Source organism: Hyperoodon ampullatus (assembly GCF_949752795.1).
Source record: "Hyperoodon ampullatus genome assembly, chromosome: 15".
Classification (NCBI taxonomy): Eukaryota; Metazoa; Chordata; class Mammalia; order Artiodactyla; family Ziphiidae; genus Hyperoodon; species Hyperoodon ampullatus.
In genome coordinates, this window is record NC_136928.1 from 36,362,023 (window position 1) to 36,385,074 (window position 23,052).

A 23,052-nucleotide genomic window follows, 5' to 3' on the forward strand; every position below is an offset into this window, starting at 1 on the left:
TGTTTTAAAAAAATAAGAAGAAACCCAGAATAATGAAACTAGCTACATTCAGGGGTTGGGTGGAACAAGGGAAAAAGGACAAGGCAGCAGGAACAGAATAGATGGGATGGGGAGATATACCCTTTAAAAAAATAGCTCTTATTTGGGGAAACACATTAGAATTCCATTAATTAATAAGTTAATTAATTCAATAAGAACTGGGGGGGAGCTTTTCTAAAGTGGGATGCAAATAAAAACAAATAAACCTATCGGTGTTTTGAATTAAAACATAATCACACTGAATGCTAAAACTAGTGGATGAAAGTTTGATAAGGAATAGGATATTTACACAGTCTCAAAGTATCTTCCTACAAAGAAAAAAACAGTAACTTTACAATTGGAGAAACTTGTTAGACAATATTTTAAGCAAGTGATCAAAGTTAACATCACCAATAATGGGACCAATCAACATCATGTGACCTTTTTTAAAAAAAAGTTCTTATTTGAGGAACATTAAAATTTCATTAATTAATCAGTTAATTACTTCAACAAGGATAGAGGGATTTTCTAAAGTGAAATACAAATAAAAATGAATGAACCTGTTTCGAATTAAAATATAACCACACTGAATGCTCAAACTAGTGGATAAAAGTTTGATAAGGAATAGGATATTTATATACACATACACATTTGATATGATGTAGTGAGTATGCAGCATCACTTTGGTACTCTTGCCAAATATTCATAATCTGAACCTAATCACAGGAAACAATGGACAAAACCAAATTCAGCAACATCTTCAAAAGTATCAAGATCATGAAAAACTGAAGAACTCTATCAGATTAGAGGACAGTAAGAGATGTGACAACTAAATGTAATGTATGGACCCTGGAAATTCTTCTTTTGCTATAAACCAATGTTTATTTCCTGATTTGGTAAACCGAAACTTGGCTAGGTAAGAAAATATCCTTGTTTTTAGGAAATATACATTTAAGCATTTATGGGTAAAGGGCATCATGGTTAATGTTAAGGGGGAAAAAAATGACATACAGAGAGCAAGAGAGAGTGATAAAGCATGTATGATAAAATGCTGCCACCTGGGGAATTTGGGTGACAGGCATACGGGAATTAATTCTTTGTACTACTTTTGCAACTTTTCTATAATTCTGAAATTATTTCAAAATAAAGGTTCCTTTTAAAAAAATGTTGCAACAATATACCCCCTACCAGAACCTTCGTACCAAAGGCAGTAACAATATCAAAAGGTTATTTTATAAATATAAGTCCAAACTGGTATAAATAACATAACTGAATAAATAATGAGAAAGTTTAAAAGTAAATGAATTAAACAATTTTTAAAAGATTATTTTGTAAATTAGAGTACTCTTCAAATTAAAGTTGAACCATTAAACTCAATTTCTAAGCCCACTTATTGCATGAATAAACTCAGTTCTTTTGGAAGCTTAAGGGAAATGATTGGAAAAGACTAGTAAAATAGAATAAAGGTAAATTTAAAAGATTAAAATTACCATACTAACAGTACCCTATAAACAAAGGAGAAATCTAGAAGGTTCCTTTTAGAAGGATAACAATGACAATAATATAGACAAAGGACCAAAAAGAGGCGAGGAAAATGTTAAGGGCTATCACAAAAGCCTATACTAGAGGTTCCCAAACTTTCTGGGTTTACAAAGCCCTTAGTGTGTCAGTAATTTTTTTCATAGGCCAAAAGAAATACTTAACCATTCTGTTTAAATAGTCAGGTCCAAACAACTTTAGAAGAATGTATGTCCTAACAAGTTGTGTTGAGTACTGCAAACTTCTCAAACATTAGACTCAGACTGGACACGACCTTCCCCTTTTCCTGTTTCATATGGATTTTCACATGGTACTTGCTTTTTGTCATAGCAACTACCAAAAACTCAGCTTTGTAAAAATATGGTATCACTGAAAGGAATATATCAATCTAATTTTGCAAATGAACTACCTCAAGCTCGTAGTTTGTGTGGTTTCCAAAGAGATGGTTGCTGTATTTCCCTCAACATTTTTAAGCATCCCTTGGCACACCTGTGAGTTCTCTGCGGCACTTTCTAGGCTCCTCAGTGCACACTTTGAGAACCATACACCTTGGCAAAGGATGACAAAGGATGTCACCAAGGCATTGGCAACAGAAATATTGGAGAGAGAATTAAGGAATCTTCCAAGAAAAAAAAATCAGCAGCTCTAGAGATGGTGCCTGGAAGTACAACAGTGCAGGTACTTGAGAAGCATCAAAACTTTCTTTAAAAAAAAAAATTATTCTATCTTTAGCTATCCCCAACAGTACTTGCTTCTACGGAAAAGAGCAAACTTTTTTTTTTAATGAATAAATGAACTGGTTCAAATGTTTATATTAATTTGACAACTTTATATGTGGCATAACTAAAGTACATTGCTCTCACTTTTAGCACACACACGCACACACACATTACAAAACAGCTGAACCAAAGGAAAAAAATTCAATTCAAATTTTCAACTTAATAATTTCTGGAGTAGCAAGAGGAACTGTCACCTAACACCTGCCAAAGCTTTACTTTACACAGATATTTGAGGAAGACTCGAATGTGGTAGTTCTAAACCTGGCTTAATGATCTTAAGCAATTGAGGAACTTCTAAAATGACAGATTTGCCAGCACTATTCCAGACCTACAGAATCAGGACTTTCCAAAGCCCACAGCAATCACCTTATTTGCAGAGTGCCCCAGCAATTCTGAAATTAGCCAATTTTGAGAGGAAATGGCTAAAACAGCACTGTCCAACAAAACCTTTTGTGATGACAGAAATGTTCCATATTTGTACCATCCAATATAGTAGCCCCTAGCCACATGTGGCTAGTGAGCCCTTGAAATGTGGCTAATGTGACTGAGGAACTGAATTTTTAATTTTATTTAATTTAAATTTAGATGTAAATAGCAACATGTAGTTAGCTGCTCCTGTATGGAACAGCATAGAACTTGATGATCTATGTTAAATATTCATTCCTCTAAATTTTCCAATGTGTACCCTTGATTTAAATTAGATGATCAGAAAACTAGGTTCCTCAGCCATAGTCTCTCATAAAGGGTTGTTATAAAGGGTCAGTATAAACATTATCCTATTTAAAAGTCTGAGTCTTTTGTAGTTTGAGACTTTATCCAATGTCATACATTTTTTTCATAATAAAAATCCTGCTTTAATTAAGTTGTAAGAAAAGTCTCTGCAAATGAGTCTGAATATTTTCTTTAGCCAGAAGGAATACTCAGTGAGCCAATGTGCTTCCCTTTTTGCCACAGCTGACAGTAAACTCAAAACCAACTCCAGTGGTAACTCCTCTTAAGTGCCTAGTAATATGTACTCTCTGCTCCTCTAAGACTATCTCTGTTCTATTTATATCCCTATATTAGTCAACATAGTGTAATTTTAAATTCTCAAGCTGACAAACTCTCTTGGACATAGGCAGAGTATCAACTTTTAAAGTGATAAATTCTTTGCATTAAAGTCATTTTTTTTATTGTTAATGCAGTAATAAAGTCAATTTTTAGAAGTGGCTTTTTTTAAAAAAGAATTATTTCAATAATAACAACACTGGGATTAATAACATCAGGAAATTTTTTAATAGATCAAACTTACCAAAGTTATTATTTAGGTGTCTATTAGCAAAGCAGACTAAAAATATCACTGTAAGAGTGAAAAATAAGACACATATATGGCATTCTGCAATAATTTTACTGTCCCAATTTCACAAACTCAGTTCCACTCCTTTTTAAAAATATGCAGAATATGAACATCCCTATTGAACACTCAGTTAAAAATGCTTGTACAATTTTTCCTTTAGCACACTAGACTCTTTTTATGTTATGCAGTGAACTACTTCAGTGACTCTTCTGTTGACATGTTCCACAAAATTAGAACAAACACATTGATGCATCAATAGCACATTTCTACAAATGCCTAATTTTAAGTTCCCTGAGCATCTAATTACAAAACTAATATGAAACTTAACTGTCATAAGAGTAGAACATCTTCGCATAATCCCTTACAATTCATTTTAAAAATATACTACCAAAAGACACAATTTATTCCATGGGGCCATTATAAAAGTCATGATAGGGAAAAGAAATTTGAAGGAAAACTGTCATAAAAAAGCATATCCTAGGGCTTCCCTGGTGGCACAGTGGTTGAGAGTCCGCCTGCCGATGCAGGGGACACGGGTTCGTGCCCCAGTCTGGGAGGATCCCACATGCCGCGGAGCGGCTGGGCCCGTGAGCCATGGCCGCTGAGCCTGCGCGTCAGGAGCCTGTGCTCCGCAACGGGAGAGGCCACAACAGTGAGAGGCCCGCGTACCACAAAAAAAAAAAAAAAAAAAAGCATATCCTAAACATCATAAATAGTCACCACAGGGGACACACACACACACACACACACACACACACACTAATGCTGGCAAGTTAATTCTACTTTGGAGGAACTAAGTTAGTTTCCTTATCCATATTCTTTAGCTGAAAATCACTTACTTAAAGTGATTATTAAAAAAGAAATAAAAGTTACAAAACCATATGAACCCATTTTGCTCCAGAAGCAAAAAGATGTAGTTCCTTTCCCCAAAAGCCAAAGTACTGTCAAAACTTAGTTCATTTCAGCACAGCACTTCTGCTATCAGGCTCCTTGGTTTACTTCCACCTCTCGGGTCACGCAGACTTCTGCGCTAGTTCATCTTTCTCAAACACTCTTAAATGTTCAGGTTATATTTTCAGTCTTCTTCTCAGTTACTCTGCTCCTTTTCTCTAGCTAGTTCTTGTCACCACGTAATGCTTAAATAATCAGATAAAGACAATGGGCAATATTTACTGAGTGCTTACTATATGTCAGGCACTGTTCTAACCTCTTTACATGTATTATCTCATTTAATCATCAAAACAACTCTATGCTGGAAGCACTGTTATTACCGTCACCATTTTACAGATGAGGTACTAACAGATTAAATACTAGATCAGTACTAGACTCTAGATTCCACAAACACTAGCTGTAAGTAACTCCAATGATTTAGAGCAGAGGTTAACTTTTTCTTAAAGGGCCAGATAATAAATAGTTCAAACTGCAGCCATCCAGTCTATGTAACAACTACTCATTCAGTATGGGTAAGACGCCATTTAGTATGACGGCAGCCATAGACAATATATAAACCAATGGACATAGCTGTATTCCAATAAAATTTTATTTACAAAAGAGGCTGCTTGGATCAGGCCAAAGTTGTCAATGATCTACAGGCATACTGAGCCTGGTGTCAAGGCAACTGTGATGTAAGCACTGCAATATCCAATTATGTCTTTATGGCATAAAGACGCTCCACTATTTTCCTTAACCGATCACAACTGAATTTTGTACAACTGAACTTCACATAGACTAAACATTTAAAATATAGATAAAATACTCTACATAACAATTCAAGTTTAAAAAAAATTCAGTCCAAGAAACACTAAAATAAAATAACAAAGTAACAACTCAATTTATTCTCTACTAAAATTACATCTACCTCTGACAATTCATCTTGTGGAAAAGAAGACTGTGCTATTTTGTTTCAAAGAATAAGGTGTTTAACATTCACATAACTTGTAACAGAAAGTTTTGCAAAGTAAAACTTTTTGCCCCACCTCTCCTCTCATTCATTAAGATTTCAGCACCTGACTCCCTGTCTTAACCATTTCTCCTCCAATTATTCTCAGCAATTCCAAGAGCCACATAGATAACCTGTCCCATAGCCTCTAAATTCCCTGATTGCCCTCTTCACTTACAAAAATCTTTTCCTCCATTTCATCTCAACCACCAACCACCATGGTCATACCCTAACAGCTACAGTCTAAAGAGAAATGAGAGACCCCAGAGGTACAAAAGATGACCCATTTAAATATAGGGGAAAATTCTACTTAAATTTATTTATTTAAAAAAAAGAGAAATTAAGGTATACCCATATTTAACATATAAAGCATATTAATTTAAAATATATTAAAAAATATTGAAGATATGTGCTTATTTTTTTTAACTAATAAGCAAAGGAGACCACCGCCTATATCTTGTCATAATTGTTAACCACATCCTCCAAAATCAAACATCTCATTCTGACTCTTACCTCCCAATTATCTAGCTCATTCACTCTGGTATCCCAGTCCCAACAACTAACCTCTTTAAGATCTCAAAATCTTTATCCTCTTCACTCTTCCACTGACCATCCTAACTTCCATGTCCTTATTTTCCTCCTTTTCTATCCTATACTCCACGGCTCATCACTATAACCACTCCCATGCATTCACTCCCAATTTCTTTGCCCTTCTTTCCCTCACTTACACATTCCTGACATAAACCCATCCCTGGTTAAATCCAACTCTGCCTATTCCACGCCTGCACCCAAGTACTGAACATAACATAGCTGAATTAAAACATGCAAACATGCTGGGTGCATTCACTTTATATCTATGACCACAATGTTAAGAAGGTCCTCAGCACTACCTAACAATCCTTTTACATTTCCCTACTCAATTCATTCTTGTTTTGACGATTTCATACTTCCTCTCTTGTCAATCCTTCAATAACTTTCTGTCACCTCCCTCTTGGATGATGACTTCTAATATTATTTCCCTGAGAAAACAAAAGCCAACAGAAGAGAATGTCCACATCCTCCCCCACCAAATCTACCAACCTAAATGCTTCCCTACCCATGTACTCTGCTTCCCTCCTTGTAACAATGAATTGTCCCTGCCTCTATTTAAGTTCAAGCTTTCCATTTCTGTGCTGGATCCTGTTCCCTTTCTCTCATTCAAGGACCTTTCTCCTGAAGTTACTTCCTCTCCCAGCGCATCTTCAGTTTTTCCTTCTTTACCAACCATTTCCATCAGCGTTAAAATGTGCTGCAATATCTTCCATGCAAAAGCTATATCTTACCTCTTGTCCCTCTTCACCTACTACCTAATTCTCCAGTTTGTAGCAAAATTTTCTAAGATAGGGCTTCCCTGGTGGCGCAGTGGTTGAGAGTCCGCCTGCCGATGCAGGGGACACGGGTTCGAGCCGCGGTCCGGGAAGATCCCACATGCCCCAGAGCGGCTGGGCCCGTGAGCCATGGCCGCTGAGCCTGCACGTCCGGAGCCTGTGCTCCGCAACGGGAGAGGCCACAACAGTGAGAGGCCCGCATACCGCAAAAAAAAAAAAAAAATTTCTAAGATAATTACCTATACTGACTGTATCCACTTCCTTTCCTCTAACCCAATCTAATTATGCTTTCATCCCCACCATTCCACCGAAACCATTCCTCAATGTCACCAACTCTTTCCAACTTGCCAAATCTAGTGGTCATCTTGCTCAACCTCTCAAAAGTATTTGACACAGCTAAACACTCCTTTCCTGATACATTTTGCACTTGCTTCCTTGGAAAGCACACACTCCTAATTTTCCTCCTACCTCACTACTGATGGTTTTCAGTCTCCTTTGCTGGCTCTTCCTCTTCCTCCCCACCTCTATATGTTGAAGTGTCCCAAGGCTCAATCCTCAGTCCTCTTAATCTCTGTGACACCACAGAAAATTTCCTATAGCCCTATAGTTATAAATTCTATCTATACACTGCAAAACTCTAGCCTCTTCTTTCCCCTGAGCTCCAGACTCTTCAAATTAACTGCTTAATTAAGACCTCCAGCTGGATGTCTTCTTTTCTTAACGAAAGCAAAGCCAATTCTTGATTTCTCCTTCACGCCAAACCTTTTCCTCCCTGGTGTTCTCCGTCACTGTAATTAGCATTACATTTAACTGGTTGCTCAGGCCAAAAGCCTGCAGTCATTATTGATCCATCTCTCACTTTACGTCATATCTAATCAATCATTAAGTCCTGTCAACTATATCTTCAAAAAATTTATTTCTAGTTACATGGGTTTATACATTTGTCAAAACTTATTGCATTATACACTTAAAATGGATGTATTTTATTGTATGTAAAAGTGTAAGTTATACCTCAATCAAGTGTAGTAGGAACATGTGTGTGTGTTACCTACATACATCCAATTATTTCTCACCACCTCCACCACTACACTGCTTTGCTACTTGGACTACTGCAATAGCATCCTAGCTTCCATTTTTACTCAGGACAGTTCATATTCCACAAAGTACCCAGAATAGTCTTTTTAAAATGTAAATTATATTACTTCCCTGCTCAAACCTCTACCACGGCTTCCTATCACATTTAAAATCCAAAAGCCTTACCATGATCTCAAGACCATATGTGATCTAACCCCTACCTACCTCTCAAACTTAACTGTTATCACTTTAGCTTGTTCTACTGTGTTGCAGACACACCAGCCTTCCAGATACTCCTAAAACACACCAAGCTTGTTTTCAATTATTATTTTTTTAATGTATTTCAAAAGTAGGTTTTCCACATCAAGGTGGATGTTCCTTTAGCTCACTCCATTAGAGCAACAGATAAATGCTTGCTTAAGCCACCCAAAGAAGTGGATCTGGATGAGTACTTATTAATGTAATTTGGCCTTCATAAACTCAAGTTAATACTTACAGTGCATGTAGCATTCTAACATCCAACTGGAAAACTAACTTGGGATCAGTTACAGAGGGCCTGGAACATCAGATTAAGGAGTTCATATTTTATCTAACAGGCCAGCGTCACACACTTAAGCACTGGGAAGAGCTAGTTTTTCACTTTTCAAATCCTGAGGTCATGATGTTTGCAAAGAGTTGTGGAATAATGGAGAAAATGAGGGGTTACTTTCAGGGATATAAACACCTTTATGTACCTCTAGAATTTTGAACCATGTGATTGTATTACCTATTTTAAAAATAAATTATAATTAAAACTATATTTAAAAATAAGAAAAAGGAACTCTTACATGACAGAAAAACCAGAAACCAATATATTTATGCCTTTTGGGGAGAAGTTTACAGTACTTTAAATACTTTTTGAATGCCATAACTAAGACTTATACAGAAGAAATATAAAAACAGATAAAATATGTTCATATATGTAGAAGATACATAGATATACACAGAAAATATACATGCTCATAATGGTTCTCATCATGTAAGGGAGCTCCTATCAGAATTAAGCTCTGCCACCTAAAGTATGATACCACAACGTGCTAACTTTCAAGTAGTTTCCTCAAACACCTGAATAGCCATTGAGAGCTCGTACAAGTGAAGACTTCTCTCAGAAATCTAAAGGGCAGCAGGTGATAAAAAGAACAGGATAAGAGAGAAAAGACAGCACAGTCTCATTCTCTCAAACTCACCTCCAGCGGCCAGTCTCACCACTTGCTAAGAGCTACACCAGTTAAGTGAAATTAATAATTAAATGACTTGGCGACAACAATAAGAGAAGAGGAATATGAACACTTATCATCTCCAAATTTGCTAGAGCCTCTACCTGGTTATCAAGGAGTGATGAGGAATAGGACTGCACAGTATAGTTTCCTTCTCTCAGATGAATAAAAGTCTTTCTGGTTTTTGTTCCTGACCTAACTTCTAGAGCCACTACGCCAAGAAAGAATCATGAATTAGACCCTGTTGAAGTAAGGAAACACACCACCTTGGGCAAATGCAAAATACTGTAAGACAGCAACAAAGAAAAGTGTGAGAAAGCAGAAACTCCAAACCCTCTAATGTACAGAATCCATCCTTTGATCAAGGTAAAATGCTGTGAGTTTGCTCATGGCCTACATCTAAAAAAAGATGGCCTCCTGAAACTCTTACCTTCATCCTGTTATCTGTCATGTCCAGGTTCATAACCTATGGCCATGACAAGAGAACATGGGAAACATTTCTCCTCTCCTTAATCACAGAAATAATGCATTCTCCCTTGGAAAACATATCCTGATTCCCATTAACCTCTTCCATCAACACACTATGCCTTTCTTGAATCCCTTGAGTTTCATCTTCATTCCCTTGAGTTTCAAATTCATGCAGAAATCAATATACTTTACCCTGCAGTCATGAATGGGCACTTGGTAAGGTTGAAAACATTATTTTAAAATACTGCTTCTTAAACATTAATATGCATAGTATGTATCTCATTAAAAAGCAGATTCTGATTCAGTAAGTCTAGGGCAGGGCCTGAGGGACAGCAGTTCTAACAGGCTTTTGCAAACTCTCTTGCTTCTCAGAAAACACTTGAAGTAGCAAGATTCTAAAAGGCAATGGCACCTATATACACAGTTTACCTACAAAGGCACAATCCCAATGCAATGCTAACTGTTCTTTCTTTTTGTAGTTTATTCCTTCTTCTCTGATTTATACTAGATCTATTTTCTTAGCCTCTCAACACCTACAATTTATCTTCAATGCCTCTTTCCCTTTATTCAGTTGGCATCTCTGTATTTCCTTCCTCTCCTTTTATTTTTCCATACCACCAAAACAATACCTAAAACGTAAAAGTAGCTGATAAAATATGTTCTTACAAGGTGTCCAAGTCTGTTTTTATTCTTATGTCCTTTAAACAGATTCTAATTCAGCACACATATCCAATAATTTAAGAATTCTTGCAAGCATCAACATGAGGAATGAAAAAAAAAGGATATAAGTATAGAAATTGGGCCTATTCTGTATTTATCACAAGGACCCTATGCAAAGTAAGGCAAAAGGAATACTAACTAAAAATCATAACAACAAATTTGTATGTAATGAAAAGATTTTAAAGCTTTATTTAAGGATCCACCTATAAATAAAATTCCAGGACATCAAACAAATGTATTATTCTTTGGGCACTGTCACCTCGTTAGCTTTAAACTATATTTTTAAATGAGAGGGGGAAAATGCAAAATATTAGAACTACATGTCTAAAAATTCTAGAATATCCAAATGTTTCTTGTGTTAAGGCCAGACCTTATCATAAAGATCTAATTTAACAGGTGAACCATAATGTCCAACCCTAAAAATAATTAAGCCATCTATTCACCTATAATCAAGTTAAATTTTCATTCTTGCTTTCACCTTGAGACACATTAACAATAACTTACACACTTTTTAAGGAAAAATAAAATCCAGGGATGACGCAAACTGTGAGGAAGAAACTCATGTTGTGAATAAAGGATCACCTGACACGTTCTATTTCCCTTAAGAGATTCAAATTTAACTGTCTTAAAGTTGATGCCCCCAGCATACTGCCAAGTTAAGAAGTACTTGTAATAAGGATTTTCCTCACGTATTCCCTAGTTTAGTTAGTAGTACACCCAGTCCTCCAAGCCAGAAACGGGTATCAACCTAGACCTGTCCCTCTCCCTCATCCCCACCCTTTCCAGACCCCTACTGAAATGACCACCAAGTACTATCCATTTTGTGTCCTAAGTGTCCCTCTGCTCTATTCTCTCCATTTCCTCTGCCACTGCCTTAGTCTAAGCCTCTTCTCTCACCTTATCTATTACAATAGCTACCATACCATCCCTGCCTCCAGTTACCTTTTCCACTATGATCCTTACTCCACACTGTCATCCAAGTGATTTTCCAAAATATAAACCTAATGTCTCTTCTGCTCAAAACCTTTTCCTATCTCTCCATCACCCACAGAATAAAGTCCAAGCCATGTACAACAGCACTTTACTTTTTATGATTTGAATCCTGCCCGCCTCTAAAACATCATAGCCCACTGCATTCCTCCCATCCTGCACTTTAAGCCCCATCATTATCCAACTACACTGCTTGAACTTCCAGCATGCCACATGCCTCCATGCTTTTACATAGGCTGTTGCTTCAGTCTAGAATATCCTTCATTTCTTCCCCTTTAGCTTCCTGGCCAATTACTATGAATCTTTCAAAACTCAACTCAGCTCCCAGAAAGCCATCCCACACCCTACCCTACCCTTAAAGAGTTGATTATTCCCTTGTCTGCCAACTTTGTAAGTAATGATGACATTTTATTGGGCATTTACTATGTGCCTGACATTGTTCCAGGTATTTTACATGTATTAACTCATTTAATCTTTACAATAACCCTTCCTATGAATTGGTACCATTATTACCTTTGTCGATATGAAAACTATCTCAGAGGAGTAAATAACCTGTCCCCAAGGATATCCAACTGTTAAGTGATAGAGACAGATTAAGATCCCTACAGCATATTTATATTATTGCACCTATCACAGAGAATTTATTTACATGACTGTCATTACCCTGGACTGTGAACTCCTTGAGGGTGGGGATTATGTCATATTCAACTCTAAAGCCACAGAGCCTACTATAAAGTAGGTAATCAGTACATGCATTTCTTGAATTGCACATAAACAACATTCCTAACAAGTTCAAGAGAAAAGCATTCGGAAACCAGTTGCCAAATAAATATTCAAATATGCTTTAAGAGTTCTAGAGTAGAGGAAGCTATTTTTTCATTTAATAAAAAGGATGTTAAAAAGAGAGATTAACACAGACATGAGATTACAGTCCATGTGGACAAGGAAATGGACTTACTTTTGCAGTAATACTACTTAATCACTGCAATAAATCAAAACCCAAAGTACCAGTTGCTTAAGATTAACTTTTTTCCTCTGACTAAATAAGAATTCTTCTTGCTTATCATTCAGGGCAGTGAAAAGAAAGCCCTAAATTTACTTTGCTCAAGTGGAAAGAAGCAAATCATAGACAAGCACTCCTAATTGCTTCCTTAAGTCTGGCCAAGAAATGTATCCCATTAGGCAATTAAAATAAAACACAGTTGCCTGACTAAGCACATAACAAAAGAATTTCTAAGGTTGTATGCACTGGCACTCTATTATTCAAATAATGAAAAGTTATTTTAAGCAAAAAAAATAAAGAAAGATCATGAACAAATTAAAACAGATTATCACCACCCCACAAGAATAGATTTCCATATTAAAACTCTATTGAAACATAGACATATATGTTACATCAAAACACATGCATATATGTTTACAATATTTCAATAGCCATTCTTCATGCCTCCTTAAAATTATAAAAATCAAAGTTATTCTAAGACTAATGATGAAAGACCTCAAGACCAAATCTACTGTACTTAGTGTGCTCTCAAAGTTACAGTCCTCTGAGCCATACTGAAGTGCAGTAATTAAAACCCACAGGGTCGGTACCAGCAGCAACAGTGCACACCACAGTACTTGTTAGAGTAATCTGCACCCCGCCCAGCTTCTACACACTTGTGCACTACAGAAAGGTAAATCTGCTGTCAGAAGCAGCAGAGTTTAGGCCACAGTGAGTTTAGGCCACAGCACAGCAAACTCTACACCCAGGCACTTCTTACCATTTCTTGGTACATTCAACCATCAGCTCCTGGTAGGAGGCCACAAACTGGAACTTGGATGCGTGTTTTCCCACACGCTGTAGTCTCTTCCAAACTGAAGCCATGATGATCAGTCAAAACAGTGGAGCAGTTCTGGGTTAGCAACACAGCAGCTTTAACAAAGCAGAGGGTCCAAAGCAAAGGAGCTTTGCATGTATGTCTGTACTTTAAAAAACTCAACTACAACTTGAAATGATGTTTGGGGTCCATAAGTCTTCTCCCTGTTTCACAGGGTAAATCACATCTTAGATGAATGGCCCAGTCAAGAACAGTATGACACACATCACAGGATGAGTGAGAGGAGGTTCCCTCATGGAGACATCACCATTCCACCTCGGGGGTTATATGATGTGTATTCTGGAGGACTGAAAAGCAAAACAAAGGGAAAAAATATGAGGAGAGAAGCATGAGAAGTGACTAACCACCCATGTTAGATAACACTGCAACAGACAACCCCAGTTCTCTGCATGTTTTTCAAACAATGAAACAAAACACCAACCTCAAAAGCCAGTAACATCAAGGATGCAAGACACCAAGGAAGAAATTACAATTCACACCAAAGACGTGGAGCAACACATCAGGTAATCAGCATCAACAACGATCGACAGGCGAAAGTCGGGGCCCTACCTCCCTCTCCTAGCATCACAGAAGGGCGAGCAGAGCGGGAAAGTCTAGGGATGCTGTTTAATGTCCACCGCCAGTCAGAGGAAGGAGTGGAGTATTTTAAAATAAACTTTGTTTTTCAGCCGAGAGTGAATAGCTTTGAGTCCTAGAATATGTGTGTGTAACAAATTAAGGAGCGGGGAAGAACGCTGCTGTTGAGTCGGAGGGGGAAATGGATGGGGAAAAAGGAGTGGAGGGAAATCTCAAGGCAGAGAGAGGGCAGTGTCCCGGCTCCAGGCCACTTGGGCTCTCCTCCACCTTTGCTGCCAACCGGAGGGAAATGGAAACTCCTGCCTGGGCGTGAAGCAATGACCAGCGAGGCAAGTGCACGGTGCGGGGTGCAGTGCCTCCCTCCCCCATCCTCAGGGAATAGTCCGCCGAAGCCTCCTCTCCTCCCGCACAGAGCCCAGACCCCTGCCCCCTAGCTGAGGCAGGCGGTGGCTCGCCAGCGGTCCCTGTCACCCAGGCGATGCCAGAAGACCCCAGCCCGGTCCCCGAGCCCCGGTCCCACCGCACGTCCACTCCCGCCCCTCCTCACACCTCTAATCCCGCTGTCGGGCTGAGTCTGGCCCGGTTCCCTCCTCAGCGCCGCTCCTCCGTCGCCGCCGCAGCAGCAGTCGCCGCCGCCGCCACCGAGTCCTCCATCCCCGCCGGAGCCACATGGAACAGCCGAGCCAGCCGCGGCGCTCCCGGGAGCCGGGGTCTGCAGCCCCTCAGGCGGACGGCGCGCCTCACGCCCGCCCCCTCCCGGACGGAGTCGCCCCACGACCGTCCCCCACCCTACAAAACCCTGCCAGAGCCGCCGCTCAGCGCCCAGCACCCCCTCCCCCGCCTTTCTCCTCCGCCACCACCATCATTACCTCCCCCGCCGTACCTCTCACACTAACCCTACCCACGGCCGCTCAACCTCCGTCCGCCCCGCCGCCATTGGCCGGGCCCCGCGCTTTCCCCGCCCACCTCGGCGGCAGGGCCTTTAAGGGGCAGGGACGCCTCATTGGCCGACCCGGGTGCCCATCACAGAGCTCCACGCCCCCCTCCCCCGCAAGTTCTGGAGGTGTTTTTTTCCCCAGCCGGAACGCGGTGTACAGTATACCCTTCTTTAAGAAAAAAAAAAAAAGAAAAAAAACTGGAACCCTCTAAGGACAATCCCGCCCATTCCTCTGATTGGCTTCGAGAGGAAGCGATAGGTGGGAGGAGTAAGGAGTGTTTATAGTGATCTGGAAGGTGGTTGCTGAAGGTGGATGTCGGTCAAAGGCGTGCCGGGTGCTGGGCGGGGTTTCTGGCTGGAGTCTGAGAGCAGAGCCCGCGACTGGCTTCGCTGCAGCTGTGGGCTGTGCGGCTACTGGGGTTTTCTCTCCTTTCCCACCCTAGGAGCTGGGTGTGCCCTCTCCGTCACTAGCCGCTAGGGTGTTTGCGCACACAGTCTTGGTTTCACCTACTGAGGTTTTTCCTCTGACAAACTGTGAAGTAATGACCCGGCCAGCCCCCGCCTAACATTTAGTCAACTGGTCCTCAATGAACCAGATTCAGTAAGCTGAGCTAGGCACAAAATGTTCACGGTGCAATTTCTTCATGTTCTGATTCTTAAACAGTTCTATGAATCTTAGTTTCTCCTCTTCGCTGTCGATCTTATTCTTCTGGTAGGAATTGTAGATGAACTTGGGAGTGGCTGGTATGTAAGAAGGGTAGTTATAGGCAAAGGAGAGGATGAAATAACCTAAGGAGAGTGTGAGGGCACGGGCACTTAACCTTGTTAAAAGAGCCAAGGACCCTTTTGAGAACGATGATGAAAGGCATAGATACTTTCCCAAGGAGAAATATGTCCTATCATAAGACACAAAAGTTCGCTTTCAGTTTTAGGTGGTTCACAGACCTCTGGCGTAGAGAAAGGACAAAGAATGAAATTGGGGGGTGGAGGGGAGGGAGGGCGAGGAATCTCAACATTTGAGGAATAAGCAAAGTGGGAAAGAGACTGAGGAGGGAATGGTCAGAGAAGTAGGAGCACCCTACAAGCAATGGGCAAATTGAAAAAAAGAGAAGGAAGCTAACATATGAAAAGAAAACCAGCAAGATGAATCCTGGAAACAATTAAGGCTCATTCTTAATCTTACTAAGGACAGAGAGCAGGGTGCATGGACAAAATAGCTTGAAAGGTGTTAGGGTCTAGGGAAGGATTCTTTAAAGGACAGGAAGGAGGGCAGTGACCGTGAGAGTCGAGCTCATCTGTAGACATAGGGAGGCAAGAGAAAGGAGAGAGAGATTGAAGAATCAGGATAGATGGGGAGACACAGAAGGCTTGAATCCAGTATCGAATTCTATTTCCATTTTCAATAAATATAATACGACAAGAACACAATGTACATTTTACAGAAAAGGGCATAGATATCACTCATTTTGCTATAGTCTCAATTTTAAAATATTAAAGATAACCATAATAATTATATTGATTCTTATTTTGTGTACATCTTGCAATTCTCTGGTGTCCTTCCTGAGTGGTTTACTAAGTCACTATAACCTACAGCTATTATTATGATCATAATAGACTTTAAGTGTATGGGTTTTGGTTTTTGGTTTTTTGCGGTACGCGGGCCTCTCACTGTTGTGGCCTCTCCCATTGCAGAGCGCAGGCTCAGCGGCCATGGCTCACAGGCCCAACTGCTCCGCGGCATGTGGGATCTTCCCCGACCGCGGCACGAACTCGTGTCCCCTGCATCGGCAGGCGGACTCTCAACCACTGCACCACCAGGGAAGCCCATGGGTTTTTTTAAATGGCTTATTTATAGAAATGGTCATAAACTATTTTAATCTATGTTGCCCTTCAGGAACAACCCCCATGATAATCAGGAGGGTTTTGCATCCTATTTAATATTATTGTTCTTCAAACTTTCTCATGTGGTTATCCTGGCTTCTTTTAATACTCTTTCCCTTCCTAAAAAGAAGAAGAAAGAGAAGGAGGAGTGTGTAGGACCCTAGGGAATCTTTCTCAAGTTGTGGAAAATTTCAAGACCAACAGTTTCTTATAAGACAGCTTTTCTTTTTAGGGGAAGTATTTCTCTTGGATGTAAACTCTTCTTTTTCATCCTAGCTGCAAAGGTAGCCAGGAAGAGACCAAGTTTAGCAATGAAGGAATTAAAAGCAGACCTTGACACTGTTGCTAAGCTCAAGTTCACAGGCTCCTGGAGGCCCCACAGAGCAGCTACTTCTTCCCTCATAACTTTTTTTTCCTTTAATAACCTGTCTGCTAACTAAATTTATTGGAGAATCTTAAATATAGAATACTTTAAGATCTTTTTATCCACTTATTCGATACTGAATACCAACTGAGTATTGATCACATTAAATGCTATTAATGGTACATAAAAGGTATAGTCCCTGTTCTCAAACAGTTTTCAGAAACAGATGTTCAGCATGCATGCAAGAAAGTAAAACAAATTACTTCACCTCTCTGGGTCCCAGCTTCTTATTCTGTCAAACAAATGATCATGCTTACCTTTCTGGGATGTTGAGGAGATGGAAGATATGTATGTAAAGTGCCTGACACATAGTAAACAGTCAATAAATGGTAATTAATAATGTACACCATTGTGTTTGGTAGCAAACAGAGTCAAAAATAATAAGTAATAAACAGTAAAAAAAAAAAAATAGTCCTTCAAGAATAACATGGGCAATACTTAGTTGCTACCAAACATCACTACCTCAAGGAATAATGAATCTCAAAAGAAACTGCTTTTAACATTATTCATCTCCCATTAACTCAGTGATTACCAAGAGTGGAACACCAATAACTTACATAGACTCAGAATTTTATAATAATTATTAAGAATTCACTTATCCCCAATTCCCATGACCACCTTCCATGCCATATATAATCTGAGATCTTTTGACATTCTAGAAGTTAACTTTTTCTTAAGGTTCCCATTTCCCCTACCTACCAGTAAGTACATCCCACTGACCCTCCCCCTTCCAAAGGGGAATTTCCCACTGTGTAAACCTCCTGTTTACTCAGGTCTTGATTTATCATCTCCTTCCATCCCAGGCTTAATCTGCATGTAATACACCTGTAGATGCAAGTTACTTTAATTGTCCTGTCCATTTGCCCCAGGTGTTGACTGCAAAATTTTATAGATATTTTACTTAACAGAAAATTCAACATTTAAAATAATTTCTATTTTGCCTTTAGGTATCATCAAGCTTACAGTGAAGATAGAATACAAAAAGAAAAAAAAAAAAAAAAAAAGGAAAATGCCACCCCAAAACTTCAAATCTTCTCTGCCATGACAGTTTTGAAATGTTAGAAATTATTTTCAGTGAAGCAGCTTTGCCAGTCACTGTTTCAGAAACACCCCAAATAGAGATTCTAGTCTATGAAGTGCAACCATAGGCTTGAATTATTATCATTCCCGATGATAAAATTCTTATCCCTGGGTTTTACAGTTTTTGCAGTAAAAATTGTCAGAGGTATTATTGCAGCAACTTATCTGTGCCTTAGTCATAGTAATAAGATTTACTTGCAACAATAGCACTGCAGATTTTTGCATTGTGTTTTCCAGTTACCATAGCAGCTATACAATACACAACAATATTACTGCAATTTTTAACGGCTAATGAAATTATTTCTTTTAAACCCATAGCAAATAAACTTATTCTGACAACCCTATATAGCAATTTTTATATCCTTAGAAAAACTCACTGGGACAGGCTAATACTTCTGAAATATTAACTGAGGTTTTTGTAGTAGTTGTTTTTCTAGGTATTTCTTTTTATTGTATGGCCTTTCTCCTCCTATACCCCACCCAAAGACACCTTCAGCATCATACCCACCCTCAAGTAGGCTGGTTTTCGCTCATTGTTTCAGGAAAGCAGTATAACAGAATGCAGAGAAACAGGGAATTTTTCCTTGTTTTTGAGTTTCAGAACCCTAGTCCTTTAGGGAGAAATGAAACGGATCCAGTTAGAGACCTGTACTGTTCAATACGATAACCTCTAGCCATATGTGACTACTGAACACTTGAAATGTGGCTAGTTCAAATTGAGATGTGTTGTCAGTATAAAATATACACAAATTTCAAAGACTTAGTATATAAAAATGAAGGGAATATATCTTATTTAAAAGTTTTATATTGATTGCCTGTTGAAATGATAATATTTTAAATGTACTGAATCAAAAAAGACATTAAAAATTAATTTTAACTGTTACTTTACTCTTTTAATGTGGCTACTGGAAATTTTAATTACACATGTGGCTTGCCTTATTTTCCTGTTGGACAGTGCTGGTATAGACAATAGTAAAACTTCCTTTCACAGAGATAAGAAGTGGATTTCCTGGACTGGAAGGGGAAGAAGAAGTTGGGTGGAAAGTAATGAGAGGCCAGACGCTGGTGGGTCCCAGAGAAGAGGACTCACTGCCGTATTCCCACTCTATTCTGGCAGAAGCCTTGGAGAAAGGCAACTGAAATGGCAGGATCTATCTATGGGATCTGAAAGCCAAGAGGGATAATTTCCATTCATTTTTCTTTGTTAGAGCCCCAGGGAGGTGGCAAGACCCTAAAGATAAGAAAAAGCTGGGCCGTGTATCTATCTAGTCCACCCAAGACAAGTTCAATAGAAGTTTCTGTGATAAATGAAATGTTCTATACATGGCTGTGCAATACAGTAGCCTCTAGCCACTGGGGCTATTAAGCACTTGAAATGTGGCTAGCATAACTGAGGAACTGGAGTTTTAATATTATTTAGTTTTAATTAATTTAAATTTAAATAGCTGCATGTAGCTGGTAGCTACCATAAAGGACAGTGAAACCTTACATAGTACCATGGAGGTTCTGGAAACCCAACATGATGATCCCCAGACACCCAAAAGGGTGCAGAGGCAGCGGAAGCCAGCAGACCTCAAGGGACCTTGCTGACAGACCAAGATCAACCCAACAACATTCTGTGGGACCAGCTGCAACTGAGGAAGGATACAGACTGGAAATCTTAGGAGAGCCAGCATGGTAGAGGAGGAGCAAAGATTAAATGTTCCCATCCCCTTCCTCTGACATGCTAATCCTATGGAAGTCTCCTCAATATAGATGCAATCCCTGCCAAATTGACTATGATTAAGTGTCTGCCACCCCTTGTGAAATCAGCACTTGAAATAGAAATTGGGTTGAGTTATGGAAAAATGAAATTATGTTTCTTGCAAACCTGAATTTTTTTAGATTGAGATTTGTACCTGTTATATAACTGAAAGTAATAATTCTAAAAAAGTATTCAATACTTAGAAACATATGTTTATTCTCTTAAAAGAGAGCCCTGGGGCTTCCCTGGTGGTGCAGTGGTTGAGAGTCTGCCTGCCGATGCAGGGGACATGGGTTCGTGCCCTGGTCCGGGAAGATCCCACATGCCACGGAGTGGCTGGGCCCGTGAGCCATGGTCGCTGAGCCTGCGCGTCCGGAGCCTGTGCTCCGCAACGGGAGAGGCCACAACAATGAGAGGCCCATGTACCGCAAAAAAAAAAAAAAAAAGGGAGCCCTGTTTTTCTCTATCATTATAGGACCCAAGCTCTTTGGCTGACATGAAAGCTTAGAAAAGCTGCATCAGAAAACCATCTTTCAACTAAAAACAGTATCCTTTTGTGAAATTGTTTCTGTTCCAGTTACCCAAGAATGAATCTTTGCAGTTAACCATAATGAACCTTTGCACATTGAACCTGAGGTGGCACTAACTCTAGGACCTCGATTATGTTCTATACACCCAATTTTGTCCAGCCCACAATGTCTATGGAAGGCCAACCTGGACCCGGTTGATGGAGACACAGGAGCATCCTTGGCTGCCTTGAAATTCAAATAGAGACAGAAGTAAGTCTACAGATGCCATCCACAGGTAATTCAGTAGGCCTGACTGGGGCTGTTTATATGGAGCAACATATGAACCATTAGAAGGCTCCGAAATCTTCTTCAAGAATATATTATAAGTGATGATGATATTCAAAATGTGGATACTCAAAATGTTAGCAACAACACAGCACAGACATCAATCAGCTAGAGTGGATGACAGCCATGAACCATCAGCCCAGCTATCCTATTGTGAACCAGCTAAATATCAGCTCTGACTCCAGAGTACCTTTGCTGGTCTGTACCATCCTCTCGGTCTGACTCTTCAGATTACTCAATATAATTTCATGATGGTAAAGTCCCAGCCCAGAAATGCTGTATATGCCAAGGTAAATGCACTTATCAGAGATAATTTACACTTTGCCAATAAGTTGACCATTACTGGGATTATTGCAGAAAATATTTGAGTTGGAATTAGGAGCCCTTTCTGAGAAAGTCTTTGCTAAATATAATAAATTTACCTCCTATAAAATCAGTAGGGATTCTTGACCAAGGTTTATTGGTCATTTCCCATTAAATGTTAAGAGGCTTTGATGAATTTTAAAGAGTGGACTGACCTCTGCTTCTTTTTTTCTGTGTTTTCAATATTTGGAATAAATTCCAAGTAACCAAATATAGCACGCAGCCAGTGTTTTCCTCTGAATAATTCCTGGATGACTATATTTAGTATGAACAAGATAATATAATTAAAATCTTGTGAAATAATTAGGCTAGACAGGAAAGGCAAAGAAAAAGCAGTAGGAATTCACAATCTTGGAGGGCACTGAATACCCACCATTTGGTGTTGAATCAAAACATTTCCATCTCAAACAGTGCAAAAAGCAGCAAGCTGAAATCAGGCAGAACCCCACTTACCAGGGCACTGGACGTGGGCCAAGGGAAAGTAGCCCTGTTGCAGAAACTTGTCCTAGATGAGTAGAGCTGGAAAATAAACCCAACTTTCAGAGGGCAGGATTAACTCATGCATAGTTTGGGCAATCTGCTGGGCAGGGCAAAATGGAGAAAAATTCCAGGGCAAGGGCAGTAACATGGGAGCCAGAGAGAGCTGCAACATCATTCCAGATCTCTCTTTTTATAGTAAATCAACCAATTAAAGACTGGGCTTACAGAGACTAGAACATGGCCTGCTAAGTAAAGAGGACGTCGTGAGAGCTGCTGGTTATTTCTCCATATTTTGTTGCAACTTTTGGATGATATTTTTAAATATTCCCAATAGTATATCATTGATATCTTTCTCCAAGGAAATAAAGTCAACTGTCGAGCAACAGATAAGTTTTTGTGCTATTGTTCAGTCTTCTAAAGAAATCCTGATATCCTCAACATTAAAAACCATGATATTTTATCCCTGAAGTGACAAATTTAGTTCTACTGTAGATATTGAATATAGTGCTAAGCTACACTGGTTGAGAAATAATTATCTGGCATTATCACTGTCCCACTTCTTATTTCAAAAACTAATGCAAGCACCTTTCCCCTGATAACCAGTATGCTTCAGTGTAGAAAAGGAGAGTGTTGCACATGTGCATTTTTACACAACACATGCTGAAAATATGTATACTTAGAGGTCATAACTTGATCATATTTAAAATATTCACTCTTTCCTTGAACAACCCAAGCAAAAGCAGGAGGTCTGTTGTTGACTGCTTATCCTCTTTTATTCTTGTAATAACACACTTTGTATCTAGTCACAAAGCTACCTTCTGCATGCCTCTTCCCCAGGCTACATCACAATTTACAAAATAATAATTACTAAAATCCTGCAGTTAGTTCTCAGTGATAAATAGAATAAACTTGTTGAGTACTTTTTCATACATGTCATGCTGGTAAGTGAAACCACTACACTGCATGCATGATATTAACTGCTCTTCAACATTATATGCTATGGATATTTGCAATGCCCAGGGATGATATTTGGTCAAACAATTTTGTCAATAGTTTATTCCGCTTTCTCTTATTAAAATCTTAAAAATTTTCAGCTGACTTTGCAACAATGTAACATGTACCTACTTTTGCTACAAGAGTAAAACTTAGAATGATAGTTTTGTGATTTTGATTTTCTTTGATGATATTTTTAGCTAAAAATCCATTCATTTATTAACAAGTAATTTATTAACTTATAATATTCTAAGTAATATTTATTAATTTATTAGCTAATTTTTAAATAAATGAATGACTACTAAGCCCAAAGCATTGTGCTAAGTATTGGGAATACAACACATCAAAAGAGAA

General features: G+C 39.1%; 1 protein-coding gene across 10 annotated transcripts in view; it reads right to left on the minus strand.

Moving 5' to 3' along the window:
• Window positions 1-13,353, minus strand: part of EHBP1 (EH domain binding protein 1) — a gene marked incomplete at its 5' end in the record, with an annotated part of 340,841 nt that extends 327,488 nt beyond the window's left edge. For all 10 annotated transcript variants that reach the window (XM_079720382.1, XM_079720389.1, XM_079720388.1 and 7 more), the window contains one exon: window positions 13,250-13,353. In XM_079720382.1, the coding sequence (XP_079576508.1) occupies window positions 13,250-13,353 (104 nt within the window). The remainder of the gene's footprint in view (window positions 1-13,249) is intronic.
• Between the last annotated feature and the right edge of the window lie 9,699 nt (window positions 13,354-23,052).